Source organism: Bos indicus x Bos taurus, chromosome X (genome assembly GCF_003369695.1).
Source record: "Bos indicus x Bos taurus breed Angus x Brahman F1 hybrid chromosome X, Bos_hybrid_MaternalHap_v2.0, whole genome shotgun sequence".
Classification (NCBI taxonomy): Eukaryota; Metazoa; Chordata; class Mammalia; order Artiodactyla; family Bovidae; genus Bos; species Bos indicus x Bos taurus.
The window spans coordinates 20,008,601-20,030,879 of NC_040105.1; the positions used below are offsets into that span (position 1 = coordinate 20,008,601).

The 22,279-nt window shown below is 41.1% G+C and overlaps 1 protein-coding gene across 1 annotated transcript in view; it reads left to right on the plus strand.

Moving 5' to 3' along the window:
- PHEX (phosphate regulating endopeptidase homolog X-linked) overlaps window positions 1–22,279 on the plus strand; it is a 208,832-nt gene that overhangs the window by 167,064 nt on the left and 19,489 nt on the right. Inside the window, exons 16-17 of the mRNA XM_027534507.1 lie at window positions 13,441–13,495; window positions 20,441–20,508. Of these exons, the coding sequence (XP_027390308.1) occupies window positions 13,441–13,495; window positions 20,441–20,508 (123 nt within the window). The remainder of the gene's footprint in view (window positions 1–13,440; window positions 13,496–20,440; window positions 20,509–22,279) is intronic.

Genomic DNA, 22,279 nt, shown 5'->3' on the forward strand with positions numbered 1-22,279 from the left:
CACTCACATTTGGTTCTCATCTCCACTGATACGGACTGGTGTTTAGCAGAAGATTCATGTATTCAGTATCAAAGTGTATCTGCGTAGTGCCTCATTTCAATATTACTTTTTTATCTTAATAGGTCTCAAATCATATTAAGCATTTATTTTAAGCAAATAAAACCTTGGTTTGAAAATAAGCAAGGCCTAAGGGCTAAAACCAATGATTTTATTATCTTATACACAAGGGATTTAGTTGCGTCAGTTTAATCACAGATACTCTGCTAAAGAAGATAAGCCTTTGTCCCCCGGCTGGGCTTAAGTTGGCATCAAACTATAGAATTAATCCCGAAATCAAACATAGACTTGTTTTGCTGTTAAGGAAATAACTGTGTTTCAGACTGGTAGAATTTCTCATGCTTTGCTGACTGCCTGAAACCATAAAGTGGAAGCCAAGTTAGCAAATACTCACCTGCGGCCTCTACTGGACTTTAATGAAATTAAATCCCTGAATCCACTTGATGGTGTATTTGAGGAGAATTTGAAAATAATCTGCCATAGTTTGGGACCTCGAAGAAAGGAAACTCAAGTGGCCACCTAATCCAGACTTATTATTATCTAGAAGAGATCCTGACAGAGCAATTCTTAGTAATTTTTCTACTGATTCATGTCATATTTATAGCGCCCCCCCCCCCCCAAAGATTCTTACTTTCTGGTAGTCACACTCCTGTGTAGTCTATCCAACACCAGATGAGGCTGACCTCCGTAACTAATAGGATACTGTAGAAATGGCAGAGTGTGACTTCTGAGGCTAGGTCGTAACAGACATGTGACTTCTGCCTTGTTCTCTTGGATTGATAACCCGGGGGGAAGCCAGCAGCCATGTCATGAGGGCCCTCAGGAAGCTGGTGGAGAGGTCCACGTGTAAATGACCCAGGGCCTCCTGCCCATGACCAGCACCCTGTGCGCCAGCCATCTTGGAAGCTGGTCCTGTAGTCCAGCCAAGCCTTCAGGTGATGGCGGCCCACACTGGTATCCTGACAGCAACCTCATGAGAGACCCTGAGACAGACCATCCAAGTAAGCTGTGTCTGAATTCCTGACCCAGAGAAACTGTGAGACAGTAAATATTTTTTGTTTTGAGCCACTATTTGGGGGGAATGCTTTGTTAGCTAGCAAAAGATAAGTAATATAGACATTACAACTCCCCAGGTACTGAGTTCAGTGTTAAGTCTATATAATATTGTATGGTGTAGTGGTTAAGAGTGTGGGCTTTGATTCTGAATCCTGACTTGGCCACTGATAACTCGCAACCTTGAACAGGTTGCTTAACATCTTTAGGCATCAGTTTAATTATCTATAAAATGGAGATAATAGTAGTGACTATCCTGTAGGGTTGTGAAGATTAAAGGTGGTAATATATATATATAAAATGTTTGGAAGAGAAACTGGTTTGTAGTAGGTAATCAATAAATCTTAGCTGTTAAAGAGTTCTTGCTTTTGAGGCATCCGGAGAGAGAGAGACTTGTGAAAAGTCATTTATAAGAGATCATAGTGTGCAACGAAAGGGTGCGCAGTGCATCCTGGTAGCCTCAGAGCAGTGGTAATTACCTAGGGGAGTGAAGGTTGGCTTCACAGTGAAAAAGGCATTTGAGTGGGCTTTGAAAGGAAAAGAAATCTGTAGGCAAAGACGGTAGGTTGGGACATGCAGAAGTACTGGCTGGTACAAAGACAACACACACATAGGATAGCGAGGTGGTCACAATTGCTGGGGGACAGACTGCATGTGTTAGATGCGAGGAGGAAGGCATGATGGGAGATGAAATGTAGGAGAAGTAAATGAGGACCTTATAAGCCACATTGAGGAGCAAGCCATAGGGAACTGATATAGTTTTCTTTCTGGAAAAGAAAATGGCACCCCACTCCAGTATTCTTGCCTGGAGAATTCCACAGAGAGGAGCCTGGCGGGCTACAGTCCCTGGAGTTGCAAAGAGTCAGACTCGACTGAAGTGACTTAGCACAGCACAGCACATCGGTTTTTTTTGGGAGGTGAGAAGCTTCAGTCTCAGTTCCTTGGTTTTAGTCTCAAAGATCATGGCTTGAAGAGGGAAAAGACTGAGGCTCCTGAGGCCACTGAGGCCAGCTAGGGGTTGGGAAAGTGGTTCAAGGGAAGATTGGGGAGGGTGCAAACCTATGTGGTGGCAGTGGTGAGAAGAATTAGGAAGTAGATAAGTTAAATCCCAAGATTGTTCTCAAATAACGGTGTAATGATAATACAGGTAGTTTCACAACTTTTCCACTGATGCTTTGAAGGACTCTCATAAAATGGAGAGTATAATTGTTCTTTGCAGCTGCTCTTCACTGAGAACCACTAATGTGCCAAGCATTGTGCTGGATACTTTGAAAAGAAAGTGAAAGTGAAGTCACTCAGTTATGTCCGACTCTTTGCGATCCCATGGACTGTAGTCTACTAGGCTTCTCTGTCCATGGGATTTTCCAGACAAGGGTACTGGAGTGGGTTTCCATTTCCTTCTCCAGGGGATCTTCCTGACCCAGAGATCGAACCCTGGTCTCCTGCATTGTAGGCAGATGCTTTACCCTCTGAGCCACCAGGGAAGCCTGCTGGATACTTTACCATGTGTCATCTCTAGTCTTCATGGAAGGTCTCTAAGCTTGGCATTGTGGGCCATTTTACAGAAGAAGAAACTGAAGCTCAGGGAGGCCAAATCACATGTGAAAGAGCACACAGCTAGCACAGCTGGGAGTATAGTGCAGCTTCTCTCATTACAGACTTAATCTTCACCCTACACTGCTCCATGCTGGGTTAGAAATGTGAGAATTACATGAAATGGTAGCTGTGAACACACTCAGACAAAGTTGCAAGCATGATATAATTGTATGTTAGAGTAATCACGCTATTCTGCCCTTCCCCATGTGGTGGGGGGTTGTTTCTGTTTGATATGGAAGCAAGATATTGTTGGATGTGGGGACAGCCAGGAGGTGAGGATTGGAAGATCAGGTGGCTGTGCTAATATCGTGTCTTCAAGGGTGGGGCCTGGAGCAGCCACTGATGTGTGCCGTCTGTGAGAGTGAGCTGTTTGGTTATACCCCTGATCTTCTGACCACTGGATTCTGGTAGAGTGGGGAAGGGGGGTTATGGGTTATATATTTTGCTCTATTTCCCCAAAATGTTTTTCTTCACAAAATTTACTGCGAAATTCAAAAACTTTTAAGTGCATTGAAGTGAAGTCATGAACAAACTGCAAATAGTTTGCAAAATGGTGTACATGATGCACTTAGCAAGGTCATGGGACACCTGCTATGACTATTTTAAGACGTTCTTGTCCTGGTCTAGTCCAAGACTCTGGAGGTCCTAATACAGCCTCCTGTCTTGGGGCCTGACCAAGGAGGCAGCTGAGAATGACATTCTGGGCAGTGCCACTGAGGGACAAGGTACCTTTATGTGGGGAGCCCTGTAGTCTCACGGCATCCCTGGAAATGGTGAGTACCAGGACCCTTGCGCAGAGGGACATGTTTACCACCTGCCGTGCACTTCTGAACATGCATGCATGGGGCAGGACACATGCTATTTCCAGACAGAAGACTGGCAGCTTCGCTGCAGGGCCACCAGCAGAAAACAGAACGGTTTTAAAGGTCAGTAGGGCTTCCCTTGTGGCTCAGCTGGTAAAGAATCCACCAGCAACACAGGAGATCTGGGTTCGATCCCTGGGTTGGGAAGATCCCCTGGAGAAGGGAAAGGCTACCCACTCCAGTATTCTGGCCTGGAGAATTCCATGAACTGTATAGTCCATGGGGTCGCAAAGAGTCGGACACAACTGAGCAACTCTCACTTTCTGATTCAAGAGGCAGGCTGTGAGTGGAACATGCTCTAGGAGTGACATGGATATGAGCCAGAGTGTGGAAAGCCTCAGAAAGCTGGAAAAGAGCCATGGTGAGAGGAAACAGGTGTCAGAAATCTCACTCATCTGTCATGATGGTCACAATCTCACTTGTCCTCCCATGAAGAAAAATTAGTTGTTTTTAACCCTTATTACAAAAGTATTTTATCTTTATTGTGCCAAATCTCGAAAAATTTAGATAAGCTAAAAATATTTTTAAAGTGGATCATAATTTAAAAATAGCTACATTTAATACCTTTGTTGAATCTCAATATGTTTATCTACCATATTTAAAAATTGAAATTAAACATGAGCTCATCCAATTACACTGTTTTTTTTTCCCACTGAAATTTGTAACAAATATTTTTTAAAATCTATTACGAATTCTTCTCAGTCACCATGCTTAGTATTCCACCAAATAAAATCTCCTTAATTTCTCTAATTTTCTACCGATAGACATTTAGGCTCTTCTACTATTGCAAACAACAACAACAGCAAAAACTACTGAGATGCATTTTGTGGCTAAGTCTTTGTCAAATATGAGAGTATTCTTTAGGGTAAATTCCCAGACGTGGAGAAACTGCGGAGTCAAATGGTATGCTCAATTTATGAAGTTTTAAAATACATGTTATCCTGCTTCTCTTGAGAAGAGTGGTACCAATTTATATCTTCACTAACAGTAGATGAGATGGTTTTCTTTTACTGAGTTAGGCATTGTGAAGATACTGCTGGAGGAGATGAATAAAGAGACTCAGTGTTTTTTTGTTTGTTTTGCCTAATTGATAAGGGGAAGATGTTAGTCACACCTAGGTATGGCTCGGTGACACCACACAGGCATTTGTTGAGGCATCTACTGTTCTCCCAGGCCTGGACTGAACATCACTACCCATACTGTCAGTTTTGAATACCTAGGATAGCAATTGTGTGTGTGGAATGACCTGGTGGAACATGAGTAGAATCCGAGATACTGAGCTGCACTGTGGGAGGAAATCTGTGTTTTCTCTGCCAGATGTTGAACTCGAGCAGTGGTTCTCAAAGTGTGGCCCCTGGATCAGCAGCATCAGCATCATTTGTAATAAACGGACCTTACCTGGTCCCACCCCTGACCTCCCAAATAAGAAACTCTGGCGATAGGCCCAGCAATATATGTTTTAAGAAGATTTTAACTGTCAAACCTCTGCTGCATGCTGAAGTTTGAGAACTGCTGAGCTATAAAAATGGAGCAAATGCAAAAGAAGTCAGACTTGGGTGGGTAAAGGTAGGGATGCTAGCTTGGCCTGGCTCGCCTGGGACTGTCCCAGTCTCATCACTGAAAGCTCCACATCCTAGGAGCCCCTTCAAGCCTGGGCCAACAGTGATGGTTGGTCACCCTGGTAAATAAGAAGAGGATCTGTTTATTGCAGCCTGGAGGTAATTATGGCACAAAAAGAATAGACAGGCCAGAAGAGAAGGTTTCAAGATGGAGGGCAGATTTTGGAAGCTGCTTTCTGCTTGTCAGTTCTAGGCTGATGGATATGGTGGCAGGAGGTTACCTGCGGGAAGCCAGCAGATGGCCAAGGCATCTTGCTGAATCCCTTGACATGAGTCACAGCTGTTAGAACTTGATATTTTCTGAAAAGGGGATGGTTGGCATTCACCAAACTACTGCAAGATGCCAAATTGAAAAAAAAAAAAATCCACTATTAATCTTAGCAGTGATGACAATGAAATCCCTTTACAGCAAAAAATATAACCAAAAGTGCTTTGTAATTGCAGCAATTTCCATGTTCCTACTGATGGCCCCCTAGCTTCTAGAAGAATGGTATCCGGCTTATCTGATTATGAGAACTAATCCTGAATAAGATGTAACAGTCATTCTCTCTTAGAGTGAGAATTCAGCCTGGATTTTCCAAAGCAGTTGCAATTAAAACTATTTTTGTCCTATTGTAAAATCATAATTTATAAGCCATGTAAAGTTTCAGTTTTGAAAGAATAGTCTGTGAAATTATAATACAAATATCTAATCATATGTTACAAGTACTGCGTTGAGGAGCAATAAAGAGAGGAGAATGAGACAAGAGGGCTGATTTATATACATCAGTTAAGTTAAATATAAGCGGCTCCTTATTTTTCCTAAACTGAGATTTCTGTACTTGTTTGCATATTAGAATCACCCGGGGAGCTTTTATAAGCTCAGTATGCATCAGCATACTGACGTTTAGGGCTCCATCCCAGACATTGTGACCTGATATGTCTGAGGCAGACGTGGGTTTATTTTATAAAGCCTCCCCAAAGGATTCTAATGTACAGTTGGGGTTGAGAATCCTTATTCTGATCTAAGTCAGGGGGTTGCAATTAGGATGCTCCAAAATAACTGGGGACCTGTTGAAAACTCTGACCCCCACTGATCTTACAAATCTTTTACCCATTAGCCTATACATGTGTATAGGTAACCCCTTTCCACAACACACGTATGTATCTACTCCTCTGTATCCAATATTTCTCCACTAAGTTTAAAGAATATTTCAATTAAACATACACTTTAGAGAGATTTGGTATCAATTCACCTTCCTTTTAGATTTTACAAAATGGAATTTTTTTTCTAGTTACATCCTTTTTCCTTTCCCTGGGTTGTAGCTTCTTTGAGGACATTTGTAGTTTTTGGCTTTCTTCACTTAGTTTGATGATCCCTAGTTTTATCTATGTTCCTGAACGTTGAATGGATTTATTCTTTTTTGTGTGTGTGGATTTCCCAGTTGCGCTGTGGTAAAGAATCTGCCTGCCAATGCAGGAGGTGCAAGAGACATGGGTTTCATCTCTGAATCAGAAAGATCCCCTGGAGGAGGAAATGGCACCCCACCTCAGTTTTCTCGCCTGGGAAATCCCATGGACAGAGAAGCCTAGTGGGCTATAGTCCAGGGGGTCATAAAGAGTCATTTGCTTGCACACATACTGAAAATTGGAGGCCTCCCATCTTGTTAAATCTGACCAAACATGGAAACAATAGGAAATGATGTGCCAGTCTGACTATAGTCATTTTTAAAATAGTCACCATTTGTAAATGTTAATGTATTAAAAAACTTCACACCTAAAAATAACCAAACTTTGGAAGATAATGCTTTTAAAATACTTGCCACATGATAACCTTTCTGAGCCGTACACTTAGAGATATCAGATATGGAACTTAAAATTAATGTGGCAATTACATGAAAACATACAAAGAATGTAGGGAAAAGAGATTAAGTTTGTTCAATATTGTTAGGACCAAAGGACTCTGATCTATATCAGTATTTTGTCTGATTTTCTCTTTGTAGCCTATGCTCTAACCACAAAAGGGAAAATATCCTACTTTTATTCTTTGGTGGTAGGGAGGGCTAAGAGGACATAGGGGTGATGGAATTGGCACGGAGCTGGACAGGTCTTTTTATCTTGTCAATATTTGCTTTCTGATTGAGAGTTTATTGGAAAAAAATATGCAAACCTCAAAACTATACTAGTTTGGCTATGAATATAAGGGAGTAGAACCAACAGAGTCCCTAATCTAGAAGGTAAACAAAAACCAGAGTTTGAACAATGGAGCATATCCCCATTCTGGTGCTGAATATGCAAACTTCAAGAGGTAGCAAATCGATAGTATTAATAATATTGTGTAATGTTTTAGACTTTGGCTAACCCCCACTTATAGGTAATGTTTAATCCCCATCACCCTTTAGAGTTTCACAAAGTGCAGATTCCATTTACTCAACAAATATTTATTGAGTGCTTACCACATGCCAGGCATTGTTCCAGCTCTGAAGATATTGCAGTGAAAGAATGGTAAAAGTAAATAAAAGTCCTTTTATTACGGAGCTTGCATTCCAATTGGGGAAAGACAGACAATACTTTATAGACAATAAGTAAAATGTGGATACCATAGATGGTGATATTATGATGAGATATAAACCAATTGAGGGGGATAGGATAATACTTGGCTCCTTTAAAAAAGCACTAGGGAAAGCCTTAATGAGAAAGTGACATTTGAGTAAATATCTGAAGCTAGTTTTAAACACAGTAGTGGGAAGTTCTGGGTTGGGGGGAGAGAAAAAAGAGAAATTACTAATTTTTATTTTGATCTCTCTGCATAATAGATTGGCCAAAAAAGTCCATTTGGGTTTTTGCATAAAGCTCAATAGTTTGAATTTGCTATGCCTGAGGACATACGTTTGTTTTCTAGGGTCTAGGCTTTAGGATAACGGGCTAGTTTTTTCTCTATATTTACCTATAAAAAAAAACCTAATTAATATGATTTTACACTAATAAAATGAATACTAGAACCCAGAGACATTGAGGCATTTGCCTTTTTCTGGAAAGATGTAGCTACAGTTAGGATATAACTATGACTTCAAAGGCCAACTAGTTGAACCTGACCCAGTGAATGTGATCAGTTCTTTTGCACTTGTGTCCTAAGCAAAAGTACTCTATGCCTTTTACCATTACCGTTTTGCTAAGACTGCAACCAGATTAGTCAGTATTCATTAATAGAGTTATGAGAAACTGCAGTGAAAATGGAAGGCTGACCAAGTAGAAAGCCTGAAGCAGGCCTTATGATTTTCCTACCTGTAGATTTGAGAAAGAGAATTTTTTGCTACCAAATAATGAGGTTATTATAGCATGTGTGTTTATGCATAGCTGTGTCCTACTCTTTGTGGCCCCATGGACTGTATTCCGCCAGGCTCCTCTGCTGATGAAATTTTCCAGGCAAGAATACTGGAGTGGGTTGTCATTCCCTTCTCCAGGGGATCTTCCCAACCCAGGGATCCAACCCATGTCTCTTGTATCTCCTGTATTGGCAGGAGGATTCTTTACCACTAGCGCCACCTGGGAAGCCCATATAAATGCCAGTATTTTTTTTGGTCAGAATTTTAGTTGTTGAGGTCCTTTAATGGACCGGAACTTGGTGGTCCAGAGTCGACGATAAGAAAGTAAAGGAGAGAAAGAGGCTGATATTCCTTGGTTTATATAGAAAGCCAATGAAGTCCCTGCACGGGGCTTGCTCTATTCACGAAGGCCTCAGGCGCCCTCTCGATGGGGTGAAGGCGCAGAGCACCTTCTCCAGAGGGTCTTAGAAGCCCGGGCAGGAAAGTGAACTCAGAGAGCCTCTGCGCTCCAGGGGATCAGCCTGAAAAAGAGAGGGGGGGAGAGAGAGAGAGAGAGAGAGTAAGAAAGAAAGACACGGGGACCAGAGCTCTGATGGAGCAAAGGTGTTTTAATCAACATGGTGTGGGCATATATACCGTCTTACAAAGTAGTTATTTTCAGCAAAGATAAAGAGGAAAATTCCAGACTTACAAAACATAGGCAATCCGTATTAAAGAGACAGATTTATAAACAATCACTTTTACCATATGGTTCACAAGAGGGAAGAGGGTACTTATCACCATATAGAAACACTAATGAAGGAAATGCCTGGATTCCTCAGCCCTGGGAGAGGCTTGCCTCTCCTCTTAGTTCCTGAATATTCAGGAATTAATAAGGAACAGAGAATTCCTGACAGATCCAAAACAGCACACAGGAAGCCTCATGTTAAATGTTTTAAATTATTTTACTACAAGCTGTATTTTTGCTTGAAATAGAAATTTGCTGGTATTTACAAATGTATGAGCAAAATACTGCCATGTAAGCTGAGTAGACTATAAACTGTTTTTGGGTAATCTTTGGAAGAATTTTCTATAACACACATACATTTATTTCTTTTTAAAAAATTTATTTATTTTTGGCTGTGTTAGGTCTTCTTTGCTGCATGGGCTTTTCTCTAGTTGCAGTGAGTGGGGCTACTCTCACAGGCTCTAGGACACGTGGGCTTCAGTGGTTGTGGCTCCTGGGCTCTCCAGCACAGGCTCAATAGTTGTGGCTCATAGGCCTAGTTGCTCCGTGGCATGTGGAATCTTCCCTGATCAGGAATTGAACCTGTGTCTCTTGCATTGGCAGGTGAATTCTTCACCACTGAGCCACGAGGGAAGCCCCACACATGTTTATTTCTAAAAGAGTTTATTTTAATTACAGATGATTACCTTTGATTAATCAATATTTAAAATATTACATTTATGTCCAAAGCCCCTTTAACCACCCACCACCCCAAATCCCAATGATCTCTAAGAGATAAATGACTACTGTGACCACTTTGATATGTATTTTATAGACCTTTAGTGTGAATTTTCATACATATACACAAACTGGGCTACTTTAAATATATAAATGGCATTTATATGTCTGTATCTATGCCCTGATTTATGCCAATAGCATTTCTTAGAGTGTTTCCCATGCTAGAAGACAGAGATCTACCTCTTGACTCTTCCTTTGCTGCACAGCAGTCCATAAAATGGTTATATCATCAAGTCATTCCCCTCCTGTTGGACATCTAGGTTGTTGCACGCTTTTCTCAGTTACAGTGATGCAACAATAAACGTATTTAGTCATGACTCTACAGTGCATGTGAACCAGTGATTGGGCAGTGGTTCTTGAAGTGTGGTTGCCCAAGCATCAGCCTCTCAGGGGGACTTGTTAGAGATGCAAATTCCTAACCACCTCTCTGGACCTAACTCTAAGGGTGGGGCCCAGTAATCTGTATTTCAATAAGGTGATTCTGATGCATGGCAAAATTGGAGAACCACTGGCATTTCAAGGTTTAAGAGATGACTAAATTGCTTTCCAAAATGCTCGCAACAATTTATACTCCCACTAACATACTTCCTACATCCTGGCCAATATTACCTATTATTCAATTGATTAATTTTTGCCAGTCCAACAGTCAAATTTCTCTTTCCTCCCTCTCCCTCCCTCTCTCCTCTCATGTTCATATATGTATGTGTATTTATGTGTACATACATATGCACACATACGAATTTACCTTGTAAGGAATGTTTCCCATAAATATACAGATAGAAAAAGAATCTTGAAAAGTTTGAAATAGGTGGCAAGGCAGTGCTGAAATGGGAAGAAGAGGAGATAAAATAAATATGCAAGAAAAGATAAGAAAAGCCTATTAAAAAGGGAGAGAAAAAGAAAAAGAATCCCATTTCCATTTATTTAATTATTTTCACTTCTCCCTTTGCTCAATAGAACTCACTCACTTTATGAGATAAGATACCGAGTTGGCCCTGTTGAAATTTGATCTATCACTCTTGCCAGTTGACATCTCCAAAAATGCAGCTTAAACTGTTAATCCATTCACTTTAGCTAAATGGTCCTAAGGGCATCAGATTCTTGTGTTGATCAGTGTTGGGTTCCCTGGCCCTGACAAGCTGTGAAGACCCAGATGATCAGGGGAGCATGATGGCTGAGGCTGGCGAGTCTGGGGCCTCTAACGGTGACAGCAGCAGAAAGGAGGCTCAAGCAGGTGTCAGATGCTTTCCTGTAAGGGGGTTTGCAGTGGACATAAATGCTGCCAGCTGGGCACATTACCAAGCAAGAAAGCCGTAATGATTTAATAATTAAATCACATTGGTCTATGATCATTGTTCTTATTAGCAAAGATCATTGCTTTTTGATGATATATGAGACAGAATTTTCATACAAACACTGTGATTTGCATATATATATGGTATATATTTGCATATATATATATATATATATCTCCAAGTCAGAATGACTTACTAAAAGTAATCACCAAAAAGAGGATGGAATTTTGATGTAAAGATGCCAAGGATATTTAAGAAAATGTGGAAATTATGAAGATTAATTTGACATCACCCCTCTGCAGTTTCCATTATGTGAAAGCAGCAGGAAGAGAGAGGACTCCAGGCTGGATCCATCTCCATTGTACAATAAGGTTTTTGTACCCTGATATTGCAAACTATGATGTTATTAAGAAAATATCAATAATATATATATGAATTATATAAATTAATATTTCACTTCTAAATTAAGAACCTGCTTTCCTGCCCTCATGACTCATAATATCCTATCTTGGAGGGGAGGTAGACAGGTTGTTGAGAGGAAAAGAAGGGAGAGAAAACCTCTGAACTCATGAAAGAGCTTTCAGTCTCTAGGATCCTTGAGCAGTAGCCCTGTAACAGGCAGGGATGTTGCAGAAAGGATCTCTTTCTAATTTTTTTTTTGTAACTATTGATTGCAATTCCCAGTTGTAATGACTTATAAGTACAGCTCCTAGGATCCACTCTAGGGTACAAAATTTATGGTGAGTTGCAGTGGCAAAGCAAAGCAAGGCATTTCTCCCACTCATCTGTACCCTGGGCCAGCTACATCATTTGTGGGGCTCAGTACCAAATGAAGAAACAGGGACCTCCTTTTCAGAAAGCAGGAAAAAGTGCTGTCAAGGGACTGCAACAGAAAGCTTTGGCCTTCCTTCCAAAGTCTCTCATTCTGTAGACTGGTCACAGTATTTTTTATCTGCTATTTAGTACTGTGAGTTGGAAGGAAAATTAAAAATTTAAATCATCAGCATTATTTTACCATTCATCTTTATATTGTACAATGCCAAAACAAATACAGATACAAGAACTTTTACTTGAGCTATGGAATCACCAAAATTATAGTTTGTATTTTCTAGCTTATACATGAGGATGTATTTTCTTCTTGTCAGGATGGTGGAAACACTGCAGAAAACTAATTCAGAAGGTTTTATTTCATTTCTTATTACATGTGCATTCTATCAACAATCTCTACCTTTGGTATACTGATGAATAAGGAAGGGCTGAAAGGGAAAGATACCAGGGGTAGTCCTATCTTTCCCCTTCCTCTTATGTCATCATTTTGGTGTATGTGATTGCCTAATGCAGTGAAGTAACAGGAGTAAGATAGAATTCTTATCTGTCTAATAAGATAGAATTCTTATTCACATGGTTAGAATGCCACTGCTGCCTTTTGGTGGTCAAGGCAAATTCTGGTTCCAGTTGAAAGAGCCCTTTCGTGGCTGTCAGAACCTCCACTTATTCAGTCCTAGATGTAACATACTTGTGCTTGCTTTGAATCCTGCTGAATTCACACGTGTTGTGGGTCTACCAGAGTTCTGTGCTTCCAGGGAGCATCTTGTATGCTGTGTGCAAATAGAGCGTAATAGGAACTGTGGACAGAAATGTCATGCATGGCTCCTTTACTCACAAACGTGCTTTATTGTCCCCTTGGTCTCCACTTCCAAAATCACATTCAAACATAAAATTGTTAAGTGTTTCAGACAGTGACAACAGAGCGTTAAATCCAGTGTGAGGCTCTTTTGCACGGGGCCCTGTGTGACTGCACTGGTTGTGCACCCGTGAAGCCAACCCTTTCTGTGTCAGGGGAAGCTGCAGGACAGCTGGAAGCCTCTCTCATGTGCTGTGTCTGAAGGAACCCCTCTCACAGCAGCCTGCACTACTGCCCATAGTGTATCCACACAAAATGGTCTCCTTGAAACTGATGGAAGACACTGATTTCAAACTCAGTTGAATTAATATCTTAGAGGCAGTTGGATCTATTCGAGGGCTCCCAGCTCCATGAGGAGTACCTTTCTGATGGGCCTTTGAAACTCTAAGACTAAGGCTACAGTCAGGTACTCATCATCAAATCAATCTCTATATCCCTTACAGTTGTGTTTGTCTTTCTCCTAGGATTTCCAGCAGGAGAACTCCAGAAGCCTTTCTTTTGGGGAACAGAATATCCTCGGTAAGTAAACTAATAAGAGAAATCAGTTACTGACAGGAAAGGAAGAACATGATGTTTGGCAGAGCACAGAATATAAAGTAAAAACAAACAAACAAATCAAAAGCAAAACCAAATAAAAGAAGGCATGGAAACCAGCTTGGGTAGTCCCCATTCTCATCATGTTAGCTGTTTCCTAATGCTTGTTACCAGGGTGTATGATTGGATAAGAAGGCTAACCTGTACACAGGGAGCTTTCATTTGTTATGCATTTGTTTATTTATGTATTGATGCATACTGGAAATACGTGAACCTTAAAGGACTGTTGGGATTTGACTTTATGGTGATGGATTGAAACCCATTCCAAATGGAAGAAACGACGTGAAAAAAGGGAAGAAAATTGCTTTTAGAATAGCAAAGAGTCTGGTTTGGTGAGTCCAAGTGTTATTTGAAGGGAAATAGTAGAAAAGAAGTCTGGAAAAGGAGGTTGATGTTTGATATTGGAGTGCTCTGAATTCCAGTAAGGAGCCTGGACATTAGGCAATAGAAGATACTGACGTTTTTGAGCAAGTAGAGATAATGAAGTTTGTCTTTAGAAGCATAAACTGGGTAGCTATACAACAGGTCAGAAATGGACAGTGTCTGGAGTTAGGGATTTCACTTTAGAGGCTGTCAATACCAACTTACTGTAGACTCATGTAATTCAGAATTTCCACACATAGTGGGAATTCTAATAATCATTGTCAGTTATATCACCACTTTTATTATGTGCCTTTGCTTGCTCTGATGATTTAATGCACAAAAAATGTAGTCTTGATTTTAATAGTCACTTATATTTTGGTTTGGATCAGTGACAATTTGAATATGATTCTGCAGGTTAAAATGACATAGGATCACATACATATATAAATAAGAGAAATACAGTGGCAATGTTGTTATTTGGGTTTTCCCAGAAGCAGATTCTGTAACTAGGATTCAAGTGCAAGTAGTTCTTCTCAGAGGTGACACCAGGAAATACCACCAGGGCAGTGAGCAAGTGGGACAGGGAAGGAAGGAAACCAATTAACTGTGTCAGATGAATTTTCTATGATGGTCATAATGAGTTATCACAAACAAAGTGGCTTGCTGCTGCTGCTGCTGCTAAGTCGCTTCAGTCGTGTCTGACTCTGTGCGACCCCATAGACGGCAGCCCACCAGAACCTCCCCGGTCCCTGGGATTCTCCAGGCAAGAACACTGGAGTGGGTTGCCATTTCCTTCTCCAATGCATGAAAGTGAAAAGTGAAAGTGAAGTCGCCCAGTCGTGTACGACTCCTAGCGACCCCATGGACTGCAGCCTACCAGGCTCCTCCATCCATGGGATTTTCCAGGCAAGAGTACTGGAGTGGGGTGCCATCGCCTTCTCCGATGAAGTGGCTTAAAACGATGTAAATTTATTAGCTTACAGTTCTAAGGGTCAGAACTCCAACCTGGGTCTCCCTGTGCTAAACACAAGATGTTGTTAGGGCAGCATTTCTTTCTGGAAGCTATAGGGAGGAGTCTGTTTGCTTTCCTTGTCTAGCTCCTGGAGGTGGCCCACATTCCTTGGCTCGTGGCGCTCTTCCTCCATCTTCCAAACTAGCAAAGTTGCATTACTCTGACCATTCACTCATTCATAATCACATCTCATTCTGGCTCTCCTTATCTGCCTTCTCCTCCACTTAAAAAACTTATTTCTTTTTGGCTGCTCTGGCCCCTCATTGCTTCAGGAGGGCTTTCCCTAGTGGCAGAGACCAGGAGCTGCTCCCTGGTTGTGGTGCACAGGCTTCTCACTGTGGGGGCTTCTCTTGTTGTGGAGCACTGGCTCTAGGCACATGGGCTTCAGTGGTTGTGTCACATTGGCTTTGTTGCTCTGAAGCACGTGGGATCTTCCTGGATCAGGGAGCAAACCTATGTGCCCTGCATTGGCAGGTGGATTCTTAACTAATGGACCACCAGGGAAATTCTCCTTCACTTTTTGTTAAAGCCAATTATTACTGCAGGCAACTTGAATTCATATCTGCTGGAAGATTGTAGAATAAGCTTCAGCACAATTTCATCTCAGGGGCAAGGGAACTGGGGTATTTGTCTTCCAACTCACTTTCCACAACTGATTGAAGGCTGCCACTGGGTGTTTTAACTCATTGGCATTGCCCTGCATAAGCCTAGAGGGCTCTGGTGGCCAGAGAAAGCTCTCAGGCAAATAGTTTCAGGTGCTGGCAGTTGGAAGCTGTCAGATTGGTGTGCTTAAAAATGGTGAGTGCCCAGAGACAGGATCAGGCATCAATAAAGCCTACAATAGGGAAGCACTGTCATTATCATAAATAAAATTGACCAGTTTGTATGGACAAAATCCATTCATATCATCCCAGGTTTCAGCTGTATAGTTTTCATCAGTTTAGTTCAGTCGCTTAGTCGTGTCCAACTTTTTGTGACCCCATGGACTGCAGCACGCCAGGCTTCCTTGTCCATTACCAACTCCTAGAGCTTGCTCAAACTCATGCCCATCGAGTCAATGATGCCATTGAACCATCTCATCCTCTGTCATCCCCTTCTCCTCCTGCCTTCAATCTTTTCCAGCATCAGGGTCTTTTCCAGTGAGTCAGTTCTTTGCATCAGGTGGCCAAAGTATTGGAGCTTCAGCTTCAGCATCAGTCCTTCCAATGAATATTCAGGACTGATTTCCTTTAGGATCGACTAGTTTGATCTTGCAGTTCAGAAGACTCTCAAATAGTCTTCCGGAGAAGGCAGTGGCAACCCACTCCAGTACTCTTGCCTGGACAATCCCATGGACGGAGGAGCCTGGTAGGCTGCAGTCCATGGGGTTGCTAAGAGTCAGACATGACTGAGTGACTTCACTTTTACTTTTCACTTTCATGCATTGGAGAGGGAAATGGCAGCCCACTCCAGTGTTCTTGCCTGGAGAATCCCAGGGACGGGGGAGCCTGGTGGGCTGCCATCTCTGGGGTCGCACAGAGTCAGACACAACTGAAGCGACTTGGCAGCAGCGGCAATAGTCTTCTCCAACACTACAGTTCAAGAGCATCAATTCTTCTGCACTCAGCTTGCTTTATAGTCCAACTCTCACATATCATGTGTAGTCCATACATAACTACTGGAAAAACCATAGTTTTGACTAGAGAGACCTTTGTCAGCAGTTTTCATCAGTGTTCAGAGAGTTTTAATCAGTGTTTAGATATTTGTAATCAATTTTTTTTGTATTGTTAAGATTAGAAATTTATATATATTTCCATAAAGTTAAAGACAGACTGAATATTCACTAAGCTTGCTTCAAACTAAAGAGGGTCCTAGAATTTTTTGATGTTGCTTATCATTAGTAATTAAACTAATCTTCTGTTATTGTGGTTATATGCCTGGACACTTGGACATAGTCAGGTTGGAGTTTGAATTTATTGATCAGTGAATTTGTTTATCATGTCCATGAGATGATTTTCTGATATAAAAGTCAAAATCATAGAAACTTAGGAAATGTTGATGTTTACCTTTATGCTGAGCAAGAGAGAGATTTTTATTTTTTTCCTAGGGGTTCTATATTTTGCATTGAAGCCTTCCATCCTCTGTTAAGATACCCATTCAATAATTATTAAGCATCTTTTGGACACTTAGCATTGGAAATATGGTGATGCTGTTGAGATGGGAATCACAGTATAGTGAGATGGGTTCCCATATATCCATCTCTTCTAGATGGATCTCCTCCAGATCCAATGAGTGGGTATTCCCGCTCCTCACACTGGTGAGCTTAGCCCCCTCATGAGTGTTGTGTCTAACTGTGGTGATATCAACAAGCTGAATTGTTTCCAGAGAAAAAAATCAGGATTTTAAATGGCCTAGGACAGCATATTCCAAAGTGTGTGTCCCATGAAGTAGTAATGGAGGTGAATCGTCCTTCCCTTCCCTTTCTTTTGGAGAATCACAGTACTTAGCAGCATAGAAATTCCCAAGAAGTTCTGCAAGAAAATTCTATCTAAAGGTGTTTAATTCAGAGTTCCTAACCTCCCTTTTTCCTGTGTTTTGGAAATTGCTGGCCTCAAATTCATGACTGAAGAGAAAGAGTTAAAAGAACTTGAGAAGAGAGTACTTGAGGGATAACCTCGTAAGCGTCTTCACGTTTTTGAAAGAAAGTGTGGCAAGATCATTTAGTAAATTTGGGGAGGTCAGAGGGTATTCAGCTAGAACACCTTGTACCACTCCACCAGACCAATAGATAGGAGAGAGATTCGAGGTCAGCATTAGGGAGCGCTGTTTTATCTAGAACTACTCAAAGAGGGAATGGGCCGCCTCAGAAGGGGGTGAGCTCCTGGTTATCGGACACACCTAAGAAGAGAATTCTTAGGATCATTTTAATGGGTTTTTTGTAAAGGGGACCTATGCCTCTGCTAAGGAATTGAACTAAATGACCTTAAAGCTGCTTGTAACTCTGAGATTTTTATGAATTTCCACACCAGACCTAGAGTAGCCTTTGCTTGATGACAGAGTGAGATCACAGTTGCTTTGTTGTTGACAGCAAATCCTGTGCATATGTGCAACCCATTGGGTGGTAAGAACAAAAGAGAAACTGAGTGGGTGGAAAAATTGTCATCTTTTTCATTTTATTTTTGGAAGGCTAGATTTTCTCTGCAGGAGTCTTCTTGTTTCTGGCCAGCCAGTCACATTTTAAAAGGCATACGAATTTATTAATTTATTTTTATGACATGCTAATTTAAATAATGTCCATTGATAAAATGAAAGATGCAAATTTAGTGTTATGAAACATTATCATTGTCAGGCTTAGTCATCTAAAATTACTTTTACTTTTTGTCTCTTGTCCAAAGGATTGTGATTATGTAACTGAGAATTGAAACTTACAATGATTCAATCATTTTCTGAATTCTCTATTACCCTTTGTGAATAGGAAGCTCTTTGGAGCAGTCCCTCTTAGTCAGTTCAGTTCAGTCAGTTCAGTCGCTCAGTCGTGTCCGACTCTTTGCGACCCCATGAATCGCAGCACGCCAGGTCTCCCTCTTAAGGGACATTTATTGCAGAGCAGTTGCTATAAGCCCCCGTGGTTCATCCCTTAAATTCATCCAGTCAACAGCATTGACTGAGGCTTGTAGAGGACTGAGTACTATTCTTGGAGCTAAGAGTCCTAGAAAAGCGAAATGTTACAGGCTGCATAGTGAGAGCTACTGCTGCAAAAATTAGCTCTATGTAGAATTACAAGTTTGTCCCACCCTGCTCTCATAGCTCTATGATTGAAATGCATCGTTTTACTCTCACTTCTTTAATGAAGGTTTGCAATGATGGAAAAACAGTAGGAAAGCATTTTTTTCAAATGCAAATTACCTTGCAGGAAAGAAATAACAAAGGAAGGAATTGCCACCAAGGGGAAAAATTAAATCTTGCAGCACTTCCTTGGGTATAGTTGTGACAAGCAATTAGCATGTTAAGGATCATTATGTCCTGTAATAACATGTTGCTTCAAATTTCTTGTTCCTTCCACTTATAGGTCCTATCTAGTGCTGGGTGATTTTGATGTTGCATGTCAGGAATCAACTGTGAAATATTTGTGTATAATTACAAATCTCAGGAAGAATCTTTATAACAAGGATTTAAAGTTGTCTATAATCCTCATGCGCACATTGAATGACTAAAATAAGTAACATATTGATCTGTCACTTGCAAGAAATGGTCAAATTAATCAGTTAGTTAAATCATTGTTACTCATTTACAGTGTCCTAAGTCCAGAGAATTTAGCAGCAATCAAGTAGATAAGGGTTTTGTCTTCAGGGAACTTTTAGTTGAAAGAGAAGATCCCAGACATATACATAGGGAAACCCCCTTACTGATTTCCTGATACATCATTTATGTGTTTTCTTTTAGTTACCTATTGCTATGTAACAAAGTGCCACCACTGTTAGCTCCTGATTCTGCAGTTGGGGCAGTACTCCAGTCAAGACAGCTTATTTCTGCTCCGTGTAGTATTGGCTCAGCAGCTCGACTGGGGCCATGGGATCTAAGATGACTTCACTCACATGTCTGGTGCCTTGGTTGGGCTGGCTCGAATGGCTGGGCTTCTCTCGTCCTTTAGATGTCTCTCAACGTTTGGCATCTCTCACTTGCTTCACTTGGCATCTCCAGCTCATTACTCCAACTTCTTTACATTGCAACTGACTTCCAAGAGGGCACACAAATGGAAGCTGTAAGGCCTCAGCCCAGAAGTCACACCTGGCCCCTTGCACTGCATTCTGGTGGCCACAGCAAGTCCCGAGGCCCATCCAGTTTCAAGCAGGAGGGAAATAGATTAACTCTTGGTGGGAGGAGGAGCATACGCATTCAGGGTGTGTGGAATTGTCAGCATTCACCTTTGTAGGTGAACAGAAATACTCTAACACCTTTTCCAAATCTGGTTCAGGCTTCATAGTCTTTGCTGTCCACCTGTGAATTTGTCTGTCACAGAAGCAGAGGAATGTGACTACCTTCCAAAGCAGGGTGATCCCTTTTAATCTCTATTCTATTCCTGTTTTATGTCTACATTTGGAAAACAATTTTCAGCAGGTTCACAGATGAAAAATAAACAGTATGTTTACTGACAGGATCTTTTCAAAATCTGCTACTGCTTTGGGTGTTTATAAATATAAACTGCAGTTAGAGTGCATATATACCCACAGAAGCCTTAGGGCTGAAAGGTCCTTTAGAAACCATCACTTTCATATCCCTGATTTCACTGGGTAGAAACTAAGGCTCATATATGCTCATAGTGACACCATTAGAAATTATAGTTTCTTTGTCTATTTCAATGACAAGGATGTGTTTACTTTTTTCTCTCATTATAATTTTGTGGATGTGGTTAGTAGAAAACGAATTGTCTTGGCTTTTCATTGAAAAAAAAATAAAGAATTATGCTCTGACATTCATGCTTATAATTTTAGCCCATTTATATATTTATGCCATAGATCTCTGAGTTATGGTGCTATAGGAGTAATTGTTGGACATGAATTTACACATGGATTTGATAATAATGGTAAGTACCGATTCACTGTATAAGCTGATGCTTTTATGGTCATGTTGATGATATGGATGTTAATTGTTGCTATTATCTTTGGAGAGTGGCATCATCTTAGATTGAAGATTAGCCAAAGCAGTATAATTGCTGATTGAAAACTTCCCCCCATGTCTTGTTGTATTAGCTTGCAATAAATAAATAATTGTTCCTGTTGGAGATGGGGTAGCATTAAAGCAGACCTTGTAATTTCAGTGAAATTAGTTTTGCATTTAGATCTGAATTGCTGTAGCTGCCACAGTAGTTATAGGAATGACTTTATAGCTTCTCTTCCTTTCTTTATTCACCATTTTGAGATGCTCTCCCCAGAGGTGTGAGCTTTGCTCTGAAGATGATTATACATGCTGCCGAGTTAGGACTCAGTCAGTTAGGATTCTTGAAACTTGGCTAACTGATTCCTTTACACTATTTCAAGATTTATGCAGTGTTGAATCTCAGTTTTCCTCTATGCTGTCATGTATTCAGAATTTCTTTTAGAAAGGCTATGTTTTCCTGATAATACATAATATAGAGTATGGTATGTATCTTGATGACATATAAGCAAAAAGAGCAGAGTATTGCACAAACAAAACAAATGACTGCCCTTTGAAAGTCATCATTTTAAATCAGAACTCCTTTCTCCTTTGGGCTTACCAGGTGGCTCAGTGTTAAAGAATCCACCTGCCAAGCAGGAGATGTGGGTTCGATCCCTGGGTTGGGAAGATCGCCTGGAGAAGGAAATGGCAACCCACTCCAATATTCTTGCCTGGAGAATTCCGTGGACAGAGAGAGCCTGGCACACAGTGATATACAGAGCAGGCTCAGGAACTGCCTAGCCCAAGGCAACCCCGTTTAGAGGGACTTCTTTCTTCCATATCTGTGAGATCTCCAACATCCTTTCCTGGATGTCTACCCCAGGGCCAGAGACCCTTTCGGTTCCTCTCCTTCTGGATAATTCTTTACTCCCAGCAGCCAGCCTTTCCTTAATCACTGGAGTTTTTTTGCTCCCCTTGCCACCCCTCCCTGCTGAAATGTAGCTGCCTGGGAGTCACCTGAATCCCCTGAGCTGCATTTGGGTTATCTGAGAGGAGATTCTTAGCTAAGAAACAAAAGCCAGTAGTGGTCTCTTGGTTCTAGGCTTTTTTTTTTTTCCCTGGGAAACTTCAGTATAGTTGTCCCTCAGAATCTTCTGGCAGCCTTTTGGACAGAATCTAAAGATGGCATTTCATTCTGTAACCAGTACTTAGAAGAGTGCATCGCACAGTAACTATTTAATGATTGCTTGGTTAGCAGGTCAAGGACAGTGACTTGGAGCTCTCCAGGAGTGGGGGGATCGGGGTGGTAGTGGCATGCAGCCTTGCTGAAGAGCTCTGGGTCATTTTCCTCAACACCTTTGCTTTGGGGACTTTCTTCTAAGCTCAGTGAGAAGTTCTCTGTGCAATTAAATTTAAACCAATAACAACCTTGAGTATAGGAGATAGTCCAGATACACCTAGAGTTGTTGTTGTTGTGTTTTTTTTTTTTTTTTTTTGAGGGATACAGGGAAAATGAACAATGAACCTGTAGCAAAAAAGCATGTATAACTCATCTTTATTTCCATTGTGTTTTGGAGATTTCCATTCTTGTTTCAAGTTCTGTTTTTAGAGCAACCTTCCTTGTCAGAGCAGGACAGATGGGCCTTCCATCTACACTGATGGCTGTGGAATGATTCATAAGAGAGGTTTTATATGTCTCTTGGCTGCTGGCAACTTGG